Here is a 20,742-nt window from a genome sequence, read left to right on the forward strand (position 1 = left end):
TATTGAACAGAGAGAGTAATCAGAAAAACGTATATGCGAAATGGATAGAAGTAAAAATATGTGAACAAGTCATTCAGACAATTATCGTTCTTTGATTTGTATGTTGATCGGATTCATCACCAGGCTGGGTGACGCTTTTTTTATCGGCCTTCTGTTTCGTCCCATCTCTATCATAAATATCTTTGTGTTTCACGGATTGGTCATATCCATTCTCTTTTTCTCTTTGTGGCATATCAGTGATCTTATAAGACCCAAACGTCTCATCCAAAACTTCCATCTTCAACTTGGAGCCAATTATTTCTTCGAATTTAGGGTGATCAATTTTCCAGTGCAATTTCTCATTACAAAGCCACGTGATGGCTTGGTCGCAATAGCCTAACAGTTCAACATCAAACTCGCAATGATCGATTGGGTCCCTATTAATAAGAATTTGAGGAACATCATTTGGTACCTTGTTCACAATTTCACTGACAGGAGCAACCTTAAGAGACGTACCAATGCAAAGAAGGAGATCACACTTTTTAACATCTTCCTTAATAAAATTATGATATCGATCTGGTAAATCCTCTCCAAAGAAAGTTATATCAGGCTTCATAACACCAAATGAATTTATCTCTTCAAACCTCCTCGAATAAGATCCTTCATCCTCCATTTTTTCATATTTTTGAACAAGTGCCTTCCTTTCGACAGCACAAAATGGACAGTATGCAATTTCCTGTGCTCTTAAGTTAGGATATAGGACTTCGCCTGGAACCTTGTAATTACAGGTAAAGCATGAAGCTGTGGCAAAAGACCCATGACATTGAACCAGATTTTCGGGTCTTACTCCCGCATTAGCCTCCAAATTATCAATATTTTGGGTATAATTTCTTAATAGCTTGCCTTTATCCTGAAGCAACTTGATAAATGCATGCAATGGTGTGCAAGCTTTATCTGGCGGAAGGATTAAATGTGCAATAGAATAAAAAATAGATGGATCCTGACGGAACAGGTCGACACTAAATACATCCTGAGGATCATCTAATCCAAGGTACTTCATTCTAGAGTAAAATCCTGTGGAGGATCTGAAATCCGGAATACCCAATGATGTAGAGATACCAGCACCAGTCAAAACAAGAATATGCCTAGCTTTTTGCAATGCGTTACAAACATCATTCAGGGTGTGGAAGTTTGGAAGGCGAGTCCTCGAACGAAGAACTCTATTTATAGCCTCCCTAAGATAAACAATACATCGATGCATGAAATCCTCGGGATTTTTTGATTTGCGAAGCTTTTCAACATCGTTTGGAACATAACCTAAAAGTTTTGCAAGCGTAATGATATCATCAGCAGTTGGATCTGAAGGAACAAACTTGTCCAAAAATTTCATGTAGCCTTCCGTTTTAAGATATGCCCTTGCTTCTGTACATCTATTTTTTGTAATCTTGATCGACTGTAATGACGGCATAGGGTTTAATTCCCAAAGGCGGTTATGACCATTTTCATTTAAATCTGGAGACTCAAACTTCATCTCTCTAAGTCCACTTTCATCGCTATCATCCATGCCATCATCGGAGGACTCGTCTTCAACATCAACAACCTCAGTTTTACCCATTTCATTATTCATTTGCTCTATCTTCTCTTGATCATATTCTTCAGAAACATCCCCTGGTGCATCCTTAGACGTAAAAGACGCGTCATCTTCATTATCCGAAGTCGGAAATTTCATAATTTTAATTGGATTAGCTTCCGGTAGTTCGTCGCCATCGGACAAACCTCTTTTATTGTTTTTTGGTAGTTCATCCCTGACAATTTCGTTTGAAGGTCCTGGAACTCTCGTGGGAGTTAAAGAGCTATCAATATTTAAAGACGTGTTCACAGGATCCATCTGCCCGAAGAAAAAACAATATGTATTTCTGAATTAATATTTATATTTAATCTGCTAATCGTTCTTCGTTTTTTTAAGAAAGAAGAATAGAATCGCAATAAAAGGGCTTTCTTTAAATCAGCCTGAACATCATCTTAAAGAGGACGAAAAAAAAAAGTACTCTTCCAGAAAAATGCCCATTTAATGTACATTACGCGCTTGTTGGGATGCATACCTATGAGTGCTATAAATTATTCTTTCCAATTAGTGCGAACCGATTTTTACTCTCCCGTTATATTAATTACATATTATGCTAACCTTAACCGATTACTGGTTTAGCGTCGGATACACGTATTTCAAAAAATTCAAAAAAGTGCAATTTTTTGGGAATTGATTGGGCACAGAGAGTCCATATCGCAAAAAGAGAAATCCAAAATCTTGCTAAAAACCCTGTTTATATGCAATTATTGCTTTTCTTTGGGTAGATGAGTTTAAGGAACGCAATATAATAGATGTAGATTTGTCGCATTCAAATAAAACTGTCCTTGTAATAATAAATACGTCGACAGTCGCGTCTACATAAAGCCGCTCTTTCTTGGTTATGCCCAAGAAAACCTCGCTCTTAAGGATTAAGGTATTTAAGCATGTGCATTTCCATTTTTTTATTCTGTTCATTTTACCTTCTTACTTAGTTCTTTGTCAAAACAATATAGAAGGATAGAAAAATGAGGTTTTAAAAAGAACAAGGTCTATTGTCTATGTTGTCGTATAAGCAGAAGAATGACAACTATATAAAGATGAGTATCCTCTTGCGTCTATACTTAATCTTATGTACAAGTTATATACTACAATAAAGATCAAATTACTATACAAATCAGGTAACACTAACTTTAACATTCTTTTACTTTTATACTTTTCCTTTTTTTAGCCTTGAAAACACTCAATACTATTTATGACACAAACTTCATAAAGTAATTAGAGTCACGCTTAAACCAATTAGCTAAAATATTACAGGTTCCAACTAAAAAAAATAAAAATAAAAAGATTAATAATTGAAGATTGGTAATAACAAGAGTTATATGACCGTATAATTGTGTCCAAGATCAAGTTTCATAATCCTAATTTTAATCTATAAATTCATATTAATGTCCTTTCTGGTATCCACGGTTCAACATGATTTTGTCGCCTAATTTCAGACACAAATTTCCGAGTGAGAATAAGTGTCTGACATAGAATAGCCGTAACGATACAGCTTGAACAAATGCATTGAAACCAAGATGAGTTATTAATTATGTTAACTTCTGTGATAATGGAAGATTAGTGGGAGTCTAACCAGATATAAAGGTAAAGAATTCATAGCAAAAAAATACTGGATGGATTCTTTTCTGTCAATCCAATCAGTTCCTTTGCCCTAAAGTAACCTCAGCATTGTAAACTTATCGTTTCTTAGCTTGAATCCACCACTGGAAAATAATTAATTGCTGTCAATTTATGTCAAATGTGTAGTGCTTGCGTTCTTGTAAACATTTTGACAAAAATGCCGTAAAAAGCAGAATTAATTTTGTTGTATTAATGTGGATTTTGTAATTTGCTTTAGGTTTAAAAAAAATTTGGGAAATCGATTATCGCAAACATGCCAATTAGTGCCGGCAATTTTTGTCATTTGGCGTTTTTCATTCCAAGATTTGATCAAAATCTAGAGACATATTTTTTATCGTCCGTCACTCACGATGGACCGTGTCCAGCTAAAACCATGTGAATCAATGTATTTTCCAAAGCTGAATTGAATTCACAGGGAAAATAATCTTTAAAAAAATCGGAAACTCGAATTTTAACAGGCCAATTGACAAAAATTAAGGTTTTCAAAAATGATTACAAAAATTATTTTACAAAAACGCAAGCACTGCAAATGTATGATAAAAAAGCAAGCACTAGCTAGATTTTTAGCTACTGATCTGAATCTGTTGTGGATTTTTCGATAAGTAGAGTACTGAACTGTAATGTATTTCATTTGTTGTGGCGATAATTATATAGGCTGATAGTATTAATATTTACATTAAGGGCGTCATTTGTTAGTACTAATGACTGATAATAGTGTACTTTTTGGATAACCGCTCAGAATCTCTTCTGCTTTATCAGTTCAACATTGGTCATGCTCCAAAATTTCGCTTTCCTTATAACATAGGACTTTTCGCAAATTAAATAACTAAAGAGTTGTAGTAACCAACAATTTTAAAGGCTAATAACTTTGAAGTAAGTGACAAGGCTAGTATTTGCAGAAACGACTCTTTCATTATGTTTTTTTTTTTTTTTCATACATCGAATACGAGATATGTCGCTATGCATTTGGATGTCGAATTATTGTGTGATATGCATCATGCTGCAAAACTTCTCTTCTTTTGAAAAGAAGGGCAGTGCTTGGATACAACTTGTAAAAACAACAAGAAAATAATATTTTGACAAAGAACATCGAAACAAGAATATTTAAGCGAAAACGATAAAAAATTGGGATTGTCTTCGATCAATAGGAAGGAAAGAAAATTCGGATAATGTTGTTCGCACAATAATATGTTGAATTTCAATTCTTTCACTACAGACGACGACTCGCATGCATCGAGCTCAAATTTGGACGAATGTAAACATACAACTTTGAATTCGCTTTTCGTAACGTATGATAGAGCATTATTCCAACAAAGGCGCAACATAATTTTCTCTGGACAGCGTTTTGATTTTAGATGAACAAACTAAGACATTCTTGTAAAATAAAGAGATTTGATGACACCAAATAAAAGCTATTAGGAATACAATATGTACATCTCAATAAAGTGAGAATCGTTGAAAAGATTTTTGAGTTGGAGCTTTTATTTCACTCTTTGTTTCCAAAATAAAGCTTTATCTTCACTGTTACTGTGCTGAAAACTTCTAATAACAACAGAAAATATTACATTATAACATCACATTGAAGTAACAAATGGACAAATGATTGTCAGGTTATGAATTCTTTTTACAATAATTCCTTATGTGCCCAGATTAAGGTTATGTTTTAACTGACCATTTTTACTGATACTAATTCTCCGGTTTACTTCCAACACGGTTGGTTGCCTTGTAAATTCTTTCCCATTTGGGACCATTTTTAACCACTGCCAATTTTAAACAGCACTTAAAGTATTTTTCAAATTTCGTGTCCCATGCACTCAAGTCTACCATTGTTATACTACACTGCATAACTACAATAATTCATGCATAGGAGAAAGCTGCAATACTGTGCATATAACTAAAACTTGGGTTATTCTGAAAGTGTGTTTCATTAACAAGTTTTAAGGTATAATCCAGGAAAGCATGCATATTTTAAATTTCTTTACTGCAGAGAACTTCGAGCATTATTATGTTTGAGTTTTCATACAAGATGTATGCATACAAAAAGTATGTTTACAAAAGAAATCAAAGAAAGAAACAATATTTGAAAAGACCAGAAAAAGAAAAGGAATAACATGGAATAAGGTAAAAACAAATGATATCAATAGTTATGTTTCCAAGTGTAGAATATATTGGAGGGATATACTTTCTAAATGTGACTAGAAAACATTTGATTTCATTGTGAGTGGTAAACAAATTCCTTCTTTCACTGTACATTCGTACCAAAACCGTATGTCAATTTTTCATTTCTATTTATTACGCTGCACTATGCAAACACACTATTGTAAAAGTTACAGAAATGTCCAATCTACTTTACCTACCTACTGCTTTTGATAATGAAATTACAGTATAATCATTTTAGGGAGTTCATAATGAGGCTGTTGTTTGAATGATTCATACAGTATATATATAGAGAGGTTAGGGTCAAGAATTAACGGATTAATTAAACCAAATATTAAGTCATCTCTATACAGTTTATCTTTCAAATTACGACTTTGGATCATACTTATATTAGTTCGGTGACAATATTATCGATTTAAATGCTTTTTAAAGATATTTCAAGGTACTTATTACTGCCTATATTGCTTGAAATTAAAGCAGTCAGTGCTGCTGATGCAAGTACTGGAGGTGTTGGCTGTGCTTATGGGTCAGAAGTTGGTACAATTGATGGCTTTGGTGCTACTTTTTATTCTTATCCTCTCAGTGGTAGTGCAGCTGGAAATACAGCCGATGGAAGTGTTAGTACTGCATTTTTTCAGTCTAGCTTTAGTGAATACGGTTTATATGGAAGCACTACTGGCGTGACCCTACCAGTGGTCAGTTATGATGGTGGGGCTCCAAATGCCATGACATCCATTTTCGGAATTTCAGTTACCGGTAATCATTTTGCTCTTGAATTGGATGGATATTTCTATGCAGAAACATCAGGAATCTACACATTAAAGCTAACAGATGTTGATGATTATGTTGCCGTTTGGTTTGGTTCTGGTTTGGATTGCTGTGATACATCATCTTCTGACAATAGTATTGCACCTGACTTTGCTACAGGACGAAGTCTAAACTCAAACACTAATGGTGGAACAACATATTCAGTTTACCTATCTGCCGGTTCATATTATCCAATTAAGATAAGATTTGCAAACGTTGTTGTGGGAGCATATCTTGACTTTAGTATTATTGATGCTTCAGAGAATGAAATCACAAACTTTGATGGTTATGTGTATCAATTTGTTAATATTGATGATTCTTGTTCTACTATTATCGCTAAACTTCCTTTAGCTACTACCACGGTCACAACGGATGTGACACATACTACATCAACAACAGAACTTACCATCTATACATCTAATGGGGAGACAATTACTAGTAGTATCATTGTTATTGAAGACCCTCCATTATCTACATCCACTGTTTACACTGATATCCAAACACCTTTAACAACAACTACATACACAACTTATATATCTGATGATGTCGAGGAACCACCCCTTACTACGACTACTGTCACAACCGATGTCGCTGCAGTTACTACTACAACTGATGTCAGTACTTACATATCCGACAAAAAGACATATACAACTAGTGTTGTCGTGGTCGAGGAACCACCCCTTACTACGACTACTGTCACAACCGATGTCGCTGCAGTTACTACTACAACTGATGTCAGTACTTACATATCCGACAAAAAGACATATACAACTAGTGTTGTCGTGGTCGAGGAACCACCCCTTACTACGACTACTGTCACAACCGATGTCGCTGCAGTTACTACTACAACTGATGTCAGTACTTACATATCCGACAAAAAGACATATACAACTAGTGTTGTCGTGGTCGAGGAACCACCCCTTACTACGACTACTGTCACAACCGATGTCGCTGCAGTTACTACTACAACTGATGTCAGTACTTACATATCCGACAAAAAGACATATACAACTAGTGTTGTCGTGGTCGAGGAACCACCCCTTACTACGACTACTGTCACAACCGATGTCGCTGCAGTTACTACTACAACTGATGTCAGTACTTACATATCCGACAAAAAGACATATACAACTAGTGTTGTCGTGGTCGAGGAACCACCCCTTACTACGACTACTGTCACAACCGATGTCGCTGCAGTTACTACTACAACTGATGTCAGTACTTACATATCCGACAAAAAGACATATACAACTAGTGTTGTCGTGGTCGAGGAACCACCCCTTACTACGACTACTGTCACAACCGATGTCGCTGCAGTTACTACTACAACTGATGTCAGTACTTACATATCCGACAAAAAGACATATACAACTAGTGTTGTCGTGGTCGAGGAACCACCCCTTACTACGACTACCGTCACAACCGATGTCCCCTCGCCAACTACCATGACTGCCGTTACTACCTACACTTCTGGTGGAAAGGCTGTTACCAGCAGTTACCTCCTTGTCGAAGAGCCTGCTATGTCTGCAAAGACTGTCACCACTGATGTCTCCTCACCAACTACCACGACTGCCGTTACTACCTACACTTCTGGTGGAAAGGCTGTTACCAGCAGTTACCTCCTTGTCGAAGAACCTGCTATGTCTGCAAAGATTGTCACCACTGATGTCTCCTCGCTAACTACCACGACTGCCGTTACTACCTACACTTCTGGTGGAAAGGCTGTTACCAGCAGTTACCTCCTTGTCGAAGAACCTGCTATGTCTGCAAAGACTGTCACCACTGATGTCTCCTCACCAACTACCATGACTGCCGTTACTACCTACACTTCTGGTGGAAAGGCTGTTACCAGCAGTTACCTCCTTGTCGAAGAACCTGCTATGTCTGCAAAGACTGTCACCACTGATGTCTCCTCGCTAACTACCACGACTGCCGTTACTACCTACACTTCTGGTGGAAAGGCTGTTACCAGCAGTTACCTCCTTGTCGAAGAACCTGCTATGTCTGCAAAGACTGTCACCACTGATGTCTCCTCGCTAACTACCACGACTGCCGTTACTACCTACACTTCTGGTGGAAAGGCTGTTACCAGCAGTTACCTCCTTGTCGAAGAACCACTGAATACGCTTTTTTCGTTGACAACAAGTGACCATCATAACTTTTGGGAATATAGCAATTCAACTGTTACCAGTTCTAGTTGGCTTGATCAGACTTCATTTGAAACAGCTACTGTGACTACAGAAATTGGGTGCTCCTCTAAAACTACTAACGAGATAATCCTAACGCTTCACGGGAAGACATTTACCACAAGTCTTGTTGATGAAGTTCCAGCTTCAAGTAGTAAAACTTCTGCTTCCGCACCTTACACATCTTCTTTTGGTTCTAGTGTTACATTAATGGTAGATGAGGAACCAGCATCAAGTGTTTCCGAAGAGTTTGCAATCCAAACTAACAACAACTTCAGATCCTCAAGTGCTATGTCTAACCCTGTTGTTGAAATCAGCAGAGTGCAAACGACAATTCCTTCCACTTCGACATCCATACCATTTTCAAGCGCATCCCCAGATTTATATGTTTATGAGGGATCCGGCTCTCAAATAAGATATAGTCTTCAATTATTATTATCGGCTCTCCTCCTTTTTCTATTTTGACTGATAATACAGTGATGTATGCTAAATCCGTTATACCATTTTATATTGTTTTGTTCTAAGATCATTCACTAGTGATCAATTAGATGATAACCTTTGGATTTCAAAAGGTTTCCAGTTTATTTACATATTACTTGACGTTTTAAATAAATATTTTAACACTAGCACTCGAAAATAGAAAATATATATAAAGAAATTGCGGAGTTGTAAAAGAGTTGTTGACAATCGCATCTATATAATGTTATGCCGCTCCGTTTTATATCCAGCAAGAATTAATGGAAAGGTATCCGAACAAGTTCATTTCTCCTTTTACTTATATGTCTTCCATACTTCCCTTCTTTCTCTTTTACTTTGCATTCTTTTTGTTTGCTTATCCCTAAATCACATAATATAACAGAAAAATCTCTGAATCAATCGACGTCAATTTAAGAAATATTCCAAAAAAATTCACGCAAAAATATGCAACAATCAAAACATTTTAAATTTTGATTTACAAATTCCAAGGCTTTACATAATGACAATCAAATAAGACATGAATTAATAGCTTGTTGGTCATTCGCAATTACTAAATAAGCAGCTACAAATAAGAAGGGAGCATCGTGAATATTTGGAGGTTAAATAATTTTACAAAGTCACTAAACTCTAATGCAGTATTTTTTGTAATAACGTATCTTCGCTCAAATTGGGATGAGGATATGAACAGGAACAAGCTTGGGGAGGGTCCAGGATTGGACTTTTTATTAGATCGCATGTATTGCAAGGGACTCTTTATTTAAAAAAAATACTTCATAAATTTCAAATTTGAATAGGCGAATCATGAATCTTATATAGGATTTTTCAAGGCTTTACATAATTACCAAAAAAAAGGTACCTATTTGTCGGAACCCAAAAGTTAGGGACAGTTTGTACGAGCGAATAGAATAAGATTAATCACTATGTATCAGCAAGATGAAATTCCTCAGATACTAGAATTGTCTCAAATTCCATTTTATCGATAAGCCTCTGATAGATAACCTCTGTTATTATCGTTATGTTCTCTTATCTGCTTATCTCCTCAGTAGTGCAGTAACATTCTCTCTGAAAGATTCGCTAACTATATATTTCTCATTCAAATTATATTTCGAATCTTTCTAGAATATTTTCGCCACCGAATAATTCGTCATAGGAATTTCACCCCACACCGTGGGCTATTTAACTACAATATCTCTCTCCGTGGGATGCCTCTGCGCATTCACTATGATACTCAATATCATCAGAGATAAGAATATTACTCTACTAAAGATCTTGTTGTACATCCGATTACAACTTAATCGTTTACAAGATTAAGTATCGCATGTGTTATTATCAGCTGAACACACACAGATCCCGACACTATTGTCTTCCGTAAATGTTTTTTTAAAGACAGTATACAAATCATTTTTTTGTATCTAAGTAAGTATGCCGATCAGTGCTAGTTCACGAGCATGCCAATTAATGCTATTCATATTCATGCCGATTAGTACATATTCATTTGTCCCTCCCTCTGAATTTTGTGCCAGATTGAACTTCAACTACTACTCATATTATCAACGTAGAACAACATAAAATAGCAGAAATCATTGGTTCAAAAAGAACAGCAAAGTAATGGCAAATACAAATAGTAGATATATCGATTATAAAACAAAAAGTAACAAAGTAAAAAAAATCAAAGCTGCCGATAAGGAACCAATAAAGCTTGTTTGCAAGACTGTGTTGGATAACTTTAGCATCAATAATTGCACAGGCTAAATATACTTTCATCATGGTCATCAACTCAATAAACCTTTCCTTTCTTAAACGTTTGCTTTTAATTATTAAAACCTGAATCCAATATAAACAACGACAACCTTTACAACAGTATATCACAATCATTATGTGACGGAACCTTTCATGTATTATATGAAAATCCTTGTATTTTTCAAGTAGCTCTTTTCTAATGGAATCAACATCATATTCAATTGCAGGTGAAACTAAATTTATTGTTTCAGTAGTATCTCTTACAAGATATTGTAGTACTATTTCCATAATTATCCCAAACTTTATCTAAGTCTCTTTAATCAGTGCTTTGTAACATGGTTGTGATATGATATTATTTCCTTTCCAAAACGTTTCCACAACCTTTGGGAGGAAAATATATAAATTTATTTCATCTAGTATATTTACAGTATTTTAACCACACTTATTGACTAGAAATGACTTAAAGTTTAGTAAATACATTAGAGAAGCATCCTTTTGAATTACTTTTTATTTATGAATTAAGCCAATATATGAGTGGACCCTGAATTTTGCATAATCGGGCATTACCCACAAAAATTGTCTTCAAAATATATACATGCTGGTTAATGCTAAATGGTTTGACCATTTACTAATGACGTCTTTAAGTCGGATCGGATGGTGATTTTCCAACCAGATTTTTTGGACCCTTCCGCGCCATTGTACGTTTGGCCGAAAAAATAGTAAAAATCGACTTATTTTCGCGCGCTGATTCTGATGTTGAATTTCTTTTCGAGAAAAAAATAAAATTCAACTAGTGCGGTCCGTTTTGTTGCTAAATGGTTGGGAATTAATTCATGTCTTATTTGATTGTTATTATTTAAAGCCTTGTTGATATCATTATTGATTATTATTCGTGTCACTGAGTTTTGCAACTTCACAGACCAGGAATCGGTATCTATCTGGTCGACATACCATCCTTACACAAATTAATTAGCTTCACTCTAAATTTGGGTACCATTCACTAAAACCCTTAACTGTATAAATAAAGTTCAAAATGTATGGTTTCCCCAAATTTCTTGATTTTCATTGATTGATTACTTATTAGCCATAAAATCGATCAATGATAATTACATTTTCTCAGTCACTTGTTCGTTTAACGAACTTTCTTTGCTTTCCACTTCAATCCTCATTAAAGATTAACACTTTACAAATCAGTTTCACATCCGTTTACCGATTTCGTATTCCAGATTACGTTACTCAACCCAATATTAGCGCACACTAGCAACAGAGAATAATAGTTCTCGGTAGATAAGCAATATGAAGCGAAGATTGTCATTTTTTGTGATGTGATCCAAAGTTATAATTAGTAATCATTGTGGTTCATAACTACGAAATCTTGACCATAAAAAAGAAAATAAATTAATGTGAAACGAAGTATAGGGAATGTAAGTGGGATTTGGAAAGTTTCTGTTCGTTAATTTTGTGGATTATTAAACTGTCCTCCACCCAATATTTAAGGTTGAAAAATAAATCTAACATAGCAGCTTGAAAGTTAATATAAATGTGACTTTGTTAACACCACAACTAACCTTGCTGGGAATATCTCTCGGCATCATCAGTTACATTACTCGTTTATCCCACTTTTCCCAATCCTTTTGACACGTCGATGTAATCTAGCTTTCGTAATCATGGATTAGACGTATTCTTCAAATAAGATCCGTTAGACTGCATAATTAGGGCAATCGATAATAACCATGTCAATAGCAATTTTTACCTGTTAAATAATAAAATTAAATAAACTTCTCTATTTAGAAAACTTTGTATAGAAAATTAAGATCAATCCGAATTCGGATGACCAAAATACCGGAATCATTCGATGAGCATAAAAAGTAGAACGTAATAAAGAAAAGAAATTGTAATAATGGTCAATGTATTCTCCTGTACATTCCAGATCAGATAAGAAGTATCACAAGTACTGAAACAAGTACTTGAATGTTATAATGTGTCTTAACTGCTGCACCTTCATAAACTGAAGCATCCGGTGATGTCATACTCGAAACCGGAGATGAAATCGAGAGAGATGTTGTTGATAATGTTGGTTCAACTATGTCCGAAGACGTCGTTGTTTCTTTTCCTGACTTTATAGAGCTTCCAAATTTGTATGAGGACATCTCACTAGCGGTAAGCACATCATTAGCTGTCATTTTTGATTTACTTGATAATGATGAAGTTCTCGATTCCACAGCACTCAAAATTCCAGATCTTTTACCGGATCCATTTATCCAACTTCCTGACGAACTTGAATGATCAAATTCATTTTTTGTGGCAGAACGCATTCCCTCGGTACCTCGTGTCTGGGGCTGGATGCCAGAGGTATCCGTATTAACAGGTGCTGTACTAGTCACAATATTGCCTCCGGAGGTCATATAACCTGGATTTACAGTCGTCGTTTTCCTATCAAACTTGGTGCCATCACTCGAAGAACTTAGATGCGATGTCCACGTGATCATATCCGTCATTTTCGATGAACACTCGACGTCGGTCGTTACTGTCTCAACGCTCGAAGAATACGACAAAGACATTGTACGACTAGCCACAGACGTATTACTATAGTACCCAAACTGTTGAGATGTCAACGTGCTCACATCTCCACTATTTTCCACAATCGATACAGCTTGTGATGGCACTTCCACAAGAACGAACCCACTAGTAATCCTTCTACCATCCAACATGCAACCACTCATCACCGTGGTAACAATTTCTTTCTGCACATCAGATGTCACCGTACTTCTTGACATAGGTGGTTCCTCGACAACAACAACAGTAGTACTAATTGTCTTACCATCAGAAGTATACTCCGTAGCCTCGGTGGTCGTGGTCACAGAATCGACATCCGTGTTCACAGTAGTAGTAGAAAGAGGTGGTTCCTCGACAACAACAACAGTAGTACTAATTGTCTTACCATCAGAAATGTACTCCGTAGCCTCGGTGGTCGTGGTCACGGAATCGACGTTCGTCCAAATGGTAGTAGTAGAAAGAGGTGGCTCCTCGACAACAACAACAGTAGTACTAATCGTCTTACCATCAGAAATGTACTCCGTAGCCTCGGTGGTCGTGGTCACGGAATCGACGTTCGTCCAAATGGTAGTAGTAGAAAGAGGTGGCTCCTCGACAACAACAACAGTAGTACTAATTGTCTTACCATCAGAAGTATACTCCATAGCCTTGGTGGTCGTGGTCACAGAATCGACATCCGTGTTCACAGTAATAGTAGAGAGAGGTGGTTCCTCGACAACAACAACAGTAGTACTAATCGTCTTACCATCAGAAATGTACTCCGTAGCCTCGGTGGTCGTGGTCACGGAATCGACGTTCGTCCAAATGGTAGTAGTAGAAAGAGGTGGCTCCTCGACAACAACAACAGTAGTACTAATCGTCTTACCATCAGAAGTATACTCCGTAGCCTTGGTGGTCGTGGTCACAGAATCGACGTTCGTCCAAATGGTAGTAGTAGAAAGAGGTGGCTCCTCGACAACAACAACAGTAGTACTAATTGTCTTACCATCAGAAGTATACTCCGTAGCCTCGGTGGTCGTGGTCACGGAATCGACATCCGTGTTCACAGTAATAGTAGAGAGAGGTGGTTCCTCAACAACAACAACAGTAGTACTAATTGTCTTACCATCAGAAATGTACTCCGTAGCCTCGGTGGTCGTGGTCACGGAATCGACGTTCGTCCAAATGGTAGTAGTAGAAAGAGGTGGCTCCTCGACAACAACAACAGTAGTACTAATCGTCTTACCATCAGAAGTATACTCCGTAGCCTCGGTGGTCGTGGTCACGGAATCGACGTTCGTCCAAATGGTAGTAGTAGAAAGAGGTGGCTCCTCGACAACAACAACAGTAGTACTAATTGTCTTACCATCAGAAGTATACTCCGTAGCCTCGGTGGTCGTGGTCACGGAATCGACATCCGTGTTCACAGTAATAGTAGAGAGAGGTGGTTCCTCAACAACAACAACAGTAGTACTAATTGTCTTACCATCAGAAGTATACTCCGTAGCCTCGGTGGTCGTGGTCACGGAATCGACGTTCGTCCAAATGGTAGTAGTAGAAAGAGGTGGCTCCTCGACAACAACAACAGTAGTACTAATCGTCTTACCATCAGAAGTATACTCCGTAGCCTCGGTGGTCGTGGTCACGGAATCGACGTTCGTCCAAATGGTAGTAGTAGAAAGAGGTGGCTCCTCGACAACAACAACAGTAGTACTAATTGTCTTACCATCAGAAGTATACTCCGTAGCCTCGGTGGTCGTGGTCACGGAATCGACGTTCGTCCAAATGGTAGTAGTAGAAAGAGGTGGTTCCTCGACAACAACAACAGTAGTACTAATCGTCTTACCATCAGAAATGTACTCCGTAGCCTCGGTGGTCGTGGTCACGGAATCGACATCCGTGTTCACAGTAGTAGTAGAAAGAGGTGGTTCCTCGACAACAACAACAGTAGTACTAATTGTCTTACCATCAGAAGTATACTCCGTAGCCTCGGTGGTCGTGGTCACGGAATCGACATCCGTGTTCACAGTAATAGTAGAAAGAGGTGGTTCCTCGACAACAACAACAGTAGTACTAATCGTCTTACCATCAGAAATGTACTCCGTAGCCTCGGTGGTCGTGGTCACGGAATCGACGTTCGTCCAAATGGTAGTAGTAGAGAGAGGTGGTTCCTCGACAACAACAACAGTAGTACTAATTGTCTTACCATCAGAAGTATACTCCATAGCCTTGGTGGTCGTGGTCACGGAATCGACATCCGTGTTCACAGTAATAGTAGAGAGAGGTGGTTCCTCAACAACAACAACAGTAGTACTAATTGTCTTACCATCAGAAGTATACTCCGTAGCCTCGGTGGTCGTGGTCACGGAATCGACGTTCGTCCAAATGGTAGTAGTAGAAAGAGGTGGCTCCTCGACAACAACAACAGTAGTACTAATTGTCTTACCATCAGAAGTATACTCCGTAGCCTCGGTGGTCGTGGTCACGGAATCGACGTTCGTCCAAATGGTAGTAGTAGAAAGAGGTGGCTCCTCGACAACAACAACAGTAGTACTAATCGTCTTACCATCAGAAATGTACTCCGTAGCCTCGGTGGTCGTGGTCACGGAATCGACATCCGTGTTCACAGTAATAGTAGAGAGAGGTGGTTCCTCAACAACAACAACAGTAGTACTAATTGTCTTACCATCAGAAATGTACTCCGTAGCCTCGGTGGTCGTGGTCACGGAATCGACGTTCGTCCAAATGGTAGTAGTAGAAAGAGGTGGCTCCTCGACAACAACAACAGTAGTACTAATTGTCTTACCATCAGAAGTATACTCCGTAGCCTCGGTGGTCGTGGTCACGGAATCGACATCCGTGTTCACAGTAGTAGTAGAAAGAGGTGGTTCCTCGACAACAACAACAGTAGTACTAATTGTCTTACCATCAGAAGTATACTCCGTAGCCTCGGTGGTCGTGGTCACGGAATCGACGTTCGTCCAAATGGTAGTAGTAGAAAGAGGTGGTTCCTCGACAACAACAACAGTAGTACTAATTGTCTTACCATCAGAAATGTACTCCGTAGCCTCGGTGGTCGTGGTCACGGAATCGACATCCGTGTTCACAGTAATAGTAGAGAGAGGTGGTTCCTCAACAACAACAACAGTAGTACTAATTGTCTTACCATCAGAAGTATACTCCATAGCCTTGGTGGTCGTGGTCACAGAATCGACATCCGTGTTCACAGTAATAGTAGAGAGAGGTGGTTCCTCAACAACAACAACAGTAGTACTAATTGTCTTACCATCAGAAGTATACTCCATAGCCTTGGTGGTCGTGGTCACAGAATCGACATCCGTGTTCACAGTAATAGTAGAGAGAGGTGGTTCCTCAACAACAACAACAGTAGTACTAATTGTCTTACCATCAGAAATGTACTCCGTAGCCTCGGTGGTCGTGGTCACGGAATCGACGTTCGTCCAAATGGTAGTAGTAGAAAGAGGTGGCTCCTCGACAACAACAACAGTAGTACTAATCGTCTTACCATCAGAAGTATACTCCGTAGCCTTGGTGGTCGTGGTCACAGAATCGACATCCGTGTTCACAGTAGTAGTAGAAAGAGGTGGTTCCTCGACAACAACAACAGTAGTACTAATTGTCTTACCATCAGAAGTATACTCCGTAGCCTCGGTGGTCGTGGTCACGGAATCGACATCCGTGTTCACAGTAATAGTAGAAAGAGGTGGTTCCTCGACAACAACAACAGTAGTACTAATTGTCTTACCATCAGAAGTATACTCCATAGCCTCGGTGGTCGTGGTCACAGAATCGACATCCGTGTTCACAGTAGTAGTAGAAAGAGGTGGTTCCTCGACAACAACAACAGTAGTACTAATTGTCTTACCATCAGAAGTATACTCCGTAGCCTCGGTGGTCGTGGTCACGGAATCGACATCCGTGTTCACAGTAATAGTAGAAAGAGGTGGTTCCTCGACAACAACAACAGTAGTACTAATCGTCTTACCATCAGAAGTATACTCCATAGCCTCGGTGGTCGTGGTCACAGAATCGACATCCGTGTTCACAGTAGTAGTAGAAAGAGGTGGTTCCTCGACAACAACAACAGTAGTACTAATTGTCTTACCATCAGAAGTATACTCCGTAGCCTCGGTGGTCGTGGTCACAGAATCAACATTTGTTGTTATATTTGTGGTGGATAAAATAGGTTGGTCAATGATGACAACGCTACTTGTTATGGTTGTCCCATTTACTGGATATGTTGTCAATTCGGTTGTGGTTGATGGTGTTTGGATATCTGTATAGACAGTTAAGGTGGAAAGTGGTGGGTCTTCAATAACAACTATGCTACTTGTAATGATGTTTCCATCTGATGTGTATGTAACGTCTTCTGTTGTTGTAGTTGTGGATGGCACATCTGTTGTTACAGTAGTAGTGCTTAATGGAAGTGTAGCTGTGACCGTTGTGCATAATCCGTCAACATTAACAAATTGGTAGACATATCCGTCAAAGTTGTCAATGACATTACCTGATGGATCAACAACACTAAATATGAGATCACCTGCATATAGCACATTAGCATATCTTATTTTAATGGGATAGTAAGAACCTGCAGTAAGGTAAACTGAGTATTCAGATCCTCCATTTGTGTTTTCATTATTGCTTCTTCCCGTGGCAAAGTCTGGAATAATGCTGTCATCAGGAGTTGTTGGGTCGCAACAGCTCAAACCAGTTCCAAACCAGATGGCCGCATAATCGTCAACATTATCAAGAACTAACGTATACACACCTGATGTAGTTGCAAAGAAATAACCATCCAATTCCATAACGAAGTGATTTCCGCTAACCTCGACACCAAAAACCGAAGTTGAGCGATCTGGTGAGCCTCCACCGTAGCTGAAACTTGGCACGGTAACACCAGTTGTACTTCCAAAAAGTCCATACTCACTATAACTGTATTGAAAAAAGGAGGTACTAACACTGCCATCACCAGTATTTCCGGCAGCACTGCCTCCATTAGGATACGAATAAAAAGTTGCGGCAAAGCCATTGATAGTGCCAACAGCAGTACCATATTGACATCCAATTCCTCCCGTACTGGCACTATAAATGCTTGTTTCTGTGGCATAAGCCAGATAATTTCCAAGTAAAAGAAGTATTACCAGATCTTCTAGTCTATTCCAAAAAAGCATTTTTGATATTGCAATATGTTTTTTGTGGAAGGTATATGGAATACTGTACTCAAACGTACTTGATGAAGAAATACCTCAAAAAATGATAAATCGTCGTGATACACTGTCATATTCAACGAAATAGTACATATATAAGCATTTTGATATCTAATGTACTGTCTGAAATAAAAGCTTTCCTGATCCTAAAAGAATAACCCGAATTTTAATTCAAAAAAGATAATGAAAAGCTGTTGTCCTGTATGTAGAATGCTTACCAAAAATTCGAACACAGGAGTATGAAAAAGAAAAAAGCATCATTTGCTGATGTACGATGTTTTTTTTTTCTTTTTTTTCCCCGTATCATGCATCTTCCTGCATCATCCAAACGTTTTCAAAGCGTTATTGTGCTTTTGACCGCGTATGTAACTGTTATCGTTGTACCTTCGTAAAAACAATAGGATATTTAAATAAAGGAGACTTGTAACTAGATATAATCATTTTTTTGGGGCTTTTCTTTTTCTCTTATGTCTCGGAAAACAATTGTGGTAAGGCTTTTTGTTAATTTATTTGGGTCAATGTTTTATTACTCTGTTTTGAACTAGGAGTTTTCTTCGTTTTTAGATTTGTTCAAAGAAAACAAAAGACGCACACATACTCTGCCAAAAAAAGCAATAACCCTTGTCTATGGTCCAGTTCAAAGAGGACACAAATAACTTCTACGGAATATATTCTTGTACAGTCGAAATTAATTGGTATCTAGCTACTGGTGATCTTTGAGCAAAAAGCTTTGTGAAAGCATTAGGGTTGCCCCTTTTTCCAGTCATAGTATAGCATTACGCTTTGACCTAGGCTTGGTTATAAAATTTGTAAGACAACTTATGCACTTCGAAAAGAAAAGAAAGTAAATTTTACGTTTTACGGTACGGTGCTTTACAATATTCTGGATTATTTGGAAACGCAATAAGTGGTCCTATACCTAATATATGCAGCTGTGTTTTATGTAGCGTAAAATATATTTAAGAATAGAAAAGCCTCTTGTTCTGATCCCCCACCAGCCGCGCCACAAAAATATTGCCCCCATTATCATTCCGTATTCTTGCTTTGCTTTTCTTTTTACTTCCAAACGTCCTGTCGCTCCCTCGTTCTTTTCTTTACTTTTTTTTCGGTTCCCTTGTATTGTTTTTAAGAGATTGTTTGATTTCCTAAGGAAGAAACAGTACACTTTGTCTGAAACAAAAAATTAACTTTCATGCGTGATCTCTCTTATTTTTTTTTCTCATACAAGGTATATTTCCTTACTCACCTGTACGCATTTGATGTTCACAGATCGGCATGCAGCATATTAAGATAATCTAAGACGATCAAAAACATTCGAAAGCATTCCAAGAAAAATAGAAACGTATCAGCTGATTATGATTATCAAAAAGCAAATGCATAGCACAGTTTTACAGAATAAACGTAGACATTTGAAATATACTCTTTTATGGCAAAGTAATAAACACAGTTTGTGTAAACACTTCCTATAAACAATATTTCTTCTATTTCGTAATATATGTATGAAAAATCGATAATTATAGATTTTGAATTGTCATACCAATCGAAATGCACATGACTTTATATATTGCGAAAGCGAAATCTGCAATATACAATACGATATGTGGATCAAATAATTCATTTTCCTCATGCATGATCAGAGAATATTTTCCAAATACATTGTGTTACTTTCATGCAAAAAGAATTCAAGCAAGCACATATTAAATTTAAATCTTCTGCGGAAAACAATTTTTCATGTGCCATGGGGAGAAGGCGCGGAGTTCTAGACCGTCGTCAAAACTTTTGGATAACGAATATCTTTTTTTAATGCAACTTGTTTGTTTCAGATTCTCTGTAATATCCTGTTGTAATAAATAAATGAAATGAGAGGCAACAATAAAATATGAATAAATCACAAAATACACGAGTTTCTAAGGCAGAGTTAAGATGGAAAAAATTTCCCCTTCTTACAGCTCATCTGCAATGTATGAACTAGTTGCGAACTACTTAACAGTTCATTTAAAAATAATGGTATTGATTTCCCGCACCAGTGCGTTAATCGGCGTACGCGTATTAAAAATAAAATCAGATTAATACTTGATGAATGAAGTAGTTATAATGTAGTTATGTAAAGTAGGGAGAAGGAGTGCTCGGAGAAAAATTACGGTTTATCTAAAAAGTATTCCGAAAGGGTGGTATTTCAAAAATGGCAGAACAAAGTTAAACTGATTTGAAAATAGAAAAATCGAAGTTGTGGTCTGCTAGTGCATCGTGTAAATGGCTTCGCACAAAAAATTAATCCGAACCGTCGCCTAGGTCGAAAATTACGATTGGGTTGTAGATTATTTTATGTGCAGAAGAATTTGACTATTGCTTATGTATTCTTCACGGCGATCTAAAGGCTTTTTTT

At 37.6% G+C, this 20,742-nt stretch overlaps 3 protein-coding genes across 3 annotated transcripts; 1 reads left to right on the forward strand and 2 right to left on the reverse strand.

The window, feature by feature from the left end:
- Positions 1–73: 73 nt before the first annotated feature.
- BRETT_004786 (uncharacterized protein) lies at positions 74–1,867 on the reverse strand (the record flags this gene model as incomplete). Its single annotated transcript, XM_041283275.1, has 1 exon — positions 74–1,867. The coding sequence occupies one exon, from the start codon at positions 1,865–1,867 to the stop codon at positions 74–76; it is 1,794 nt and encodes a 597-aa protein (XP_041136627.1).
- A 3,935-nt stretch (positions 1,868–5,802) lies between these two features.
- On the forward strand, positions 5,803–8,841 carry BRETT_004787 (uncharacterized protein; the record flags this gene model as incomplete). Its single annotated transcript, XM_041283276.1, has 1 exon — positions 5,803–8,841. One exon carries the CDS (start codon positions 5,803–5,805, stop codon positions 8,839–8,841), a length of 3,039 nt encoding a protein of 1,012 aa, XP_041136628.1.
- A 3,683-nt stretch (positions 8,842–12,524) lies between these two features.
- BRETT_004788 (uncharacterized protein) lies at positions 12,525–18,320 on the reverse strand (the record flags this gene model as incomplete). Its single annotated transcript, XM_041283277.1, has 1 exon — positions 12,525–18,320. The coding sequence occupies one exon, from the start codon at positions 18,318–18,320 to the stop codon at positions 12,525–12,527; it is 5,796 nt and encodes a 1,931-aa protein (XP_041136629.1).
- Positions 18,321–20,742: the final 2,422 nt, after the last annotated feature.

The sequence above is a fragment of the Brettanomyces bruxellensis genome, chromosome 7, assembly GCF_011074885.1.
Source record: "Brettanomyces bruxellensis chromosome 7, complete sequence".
Lineage (NCBI taxonomy): Eukaryota > Fungi > Ascomycota > Pichiomycetes > Pichiales > Pichiaceae > Brettanomyces > Brettanomyces bruxellensis.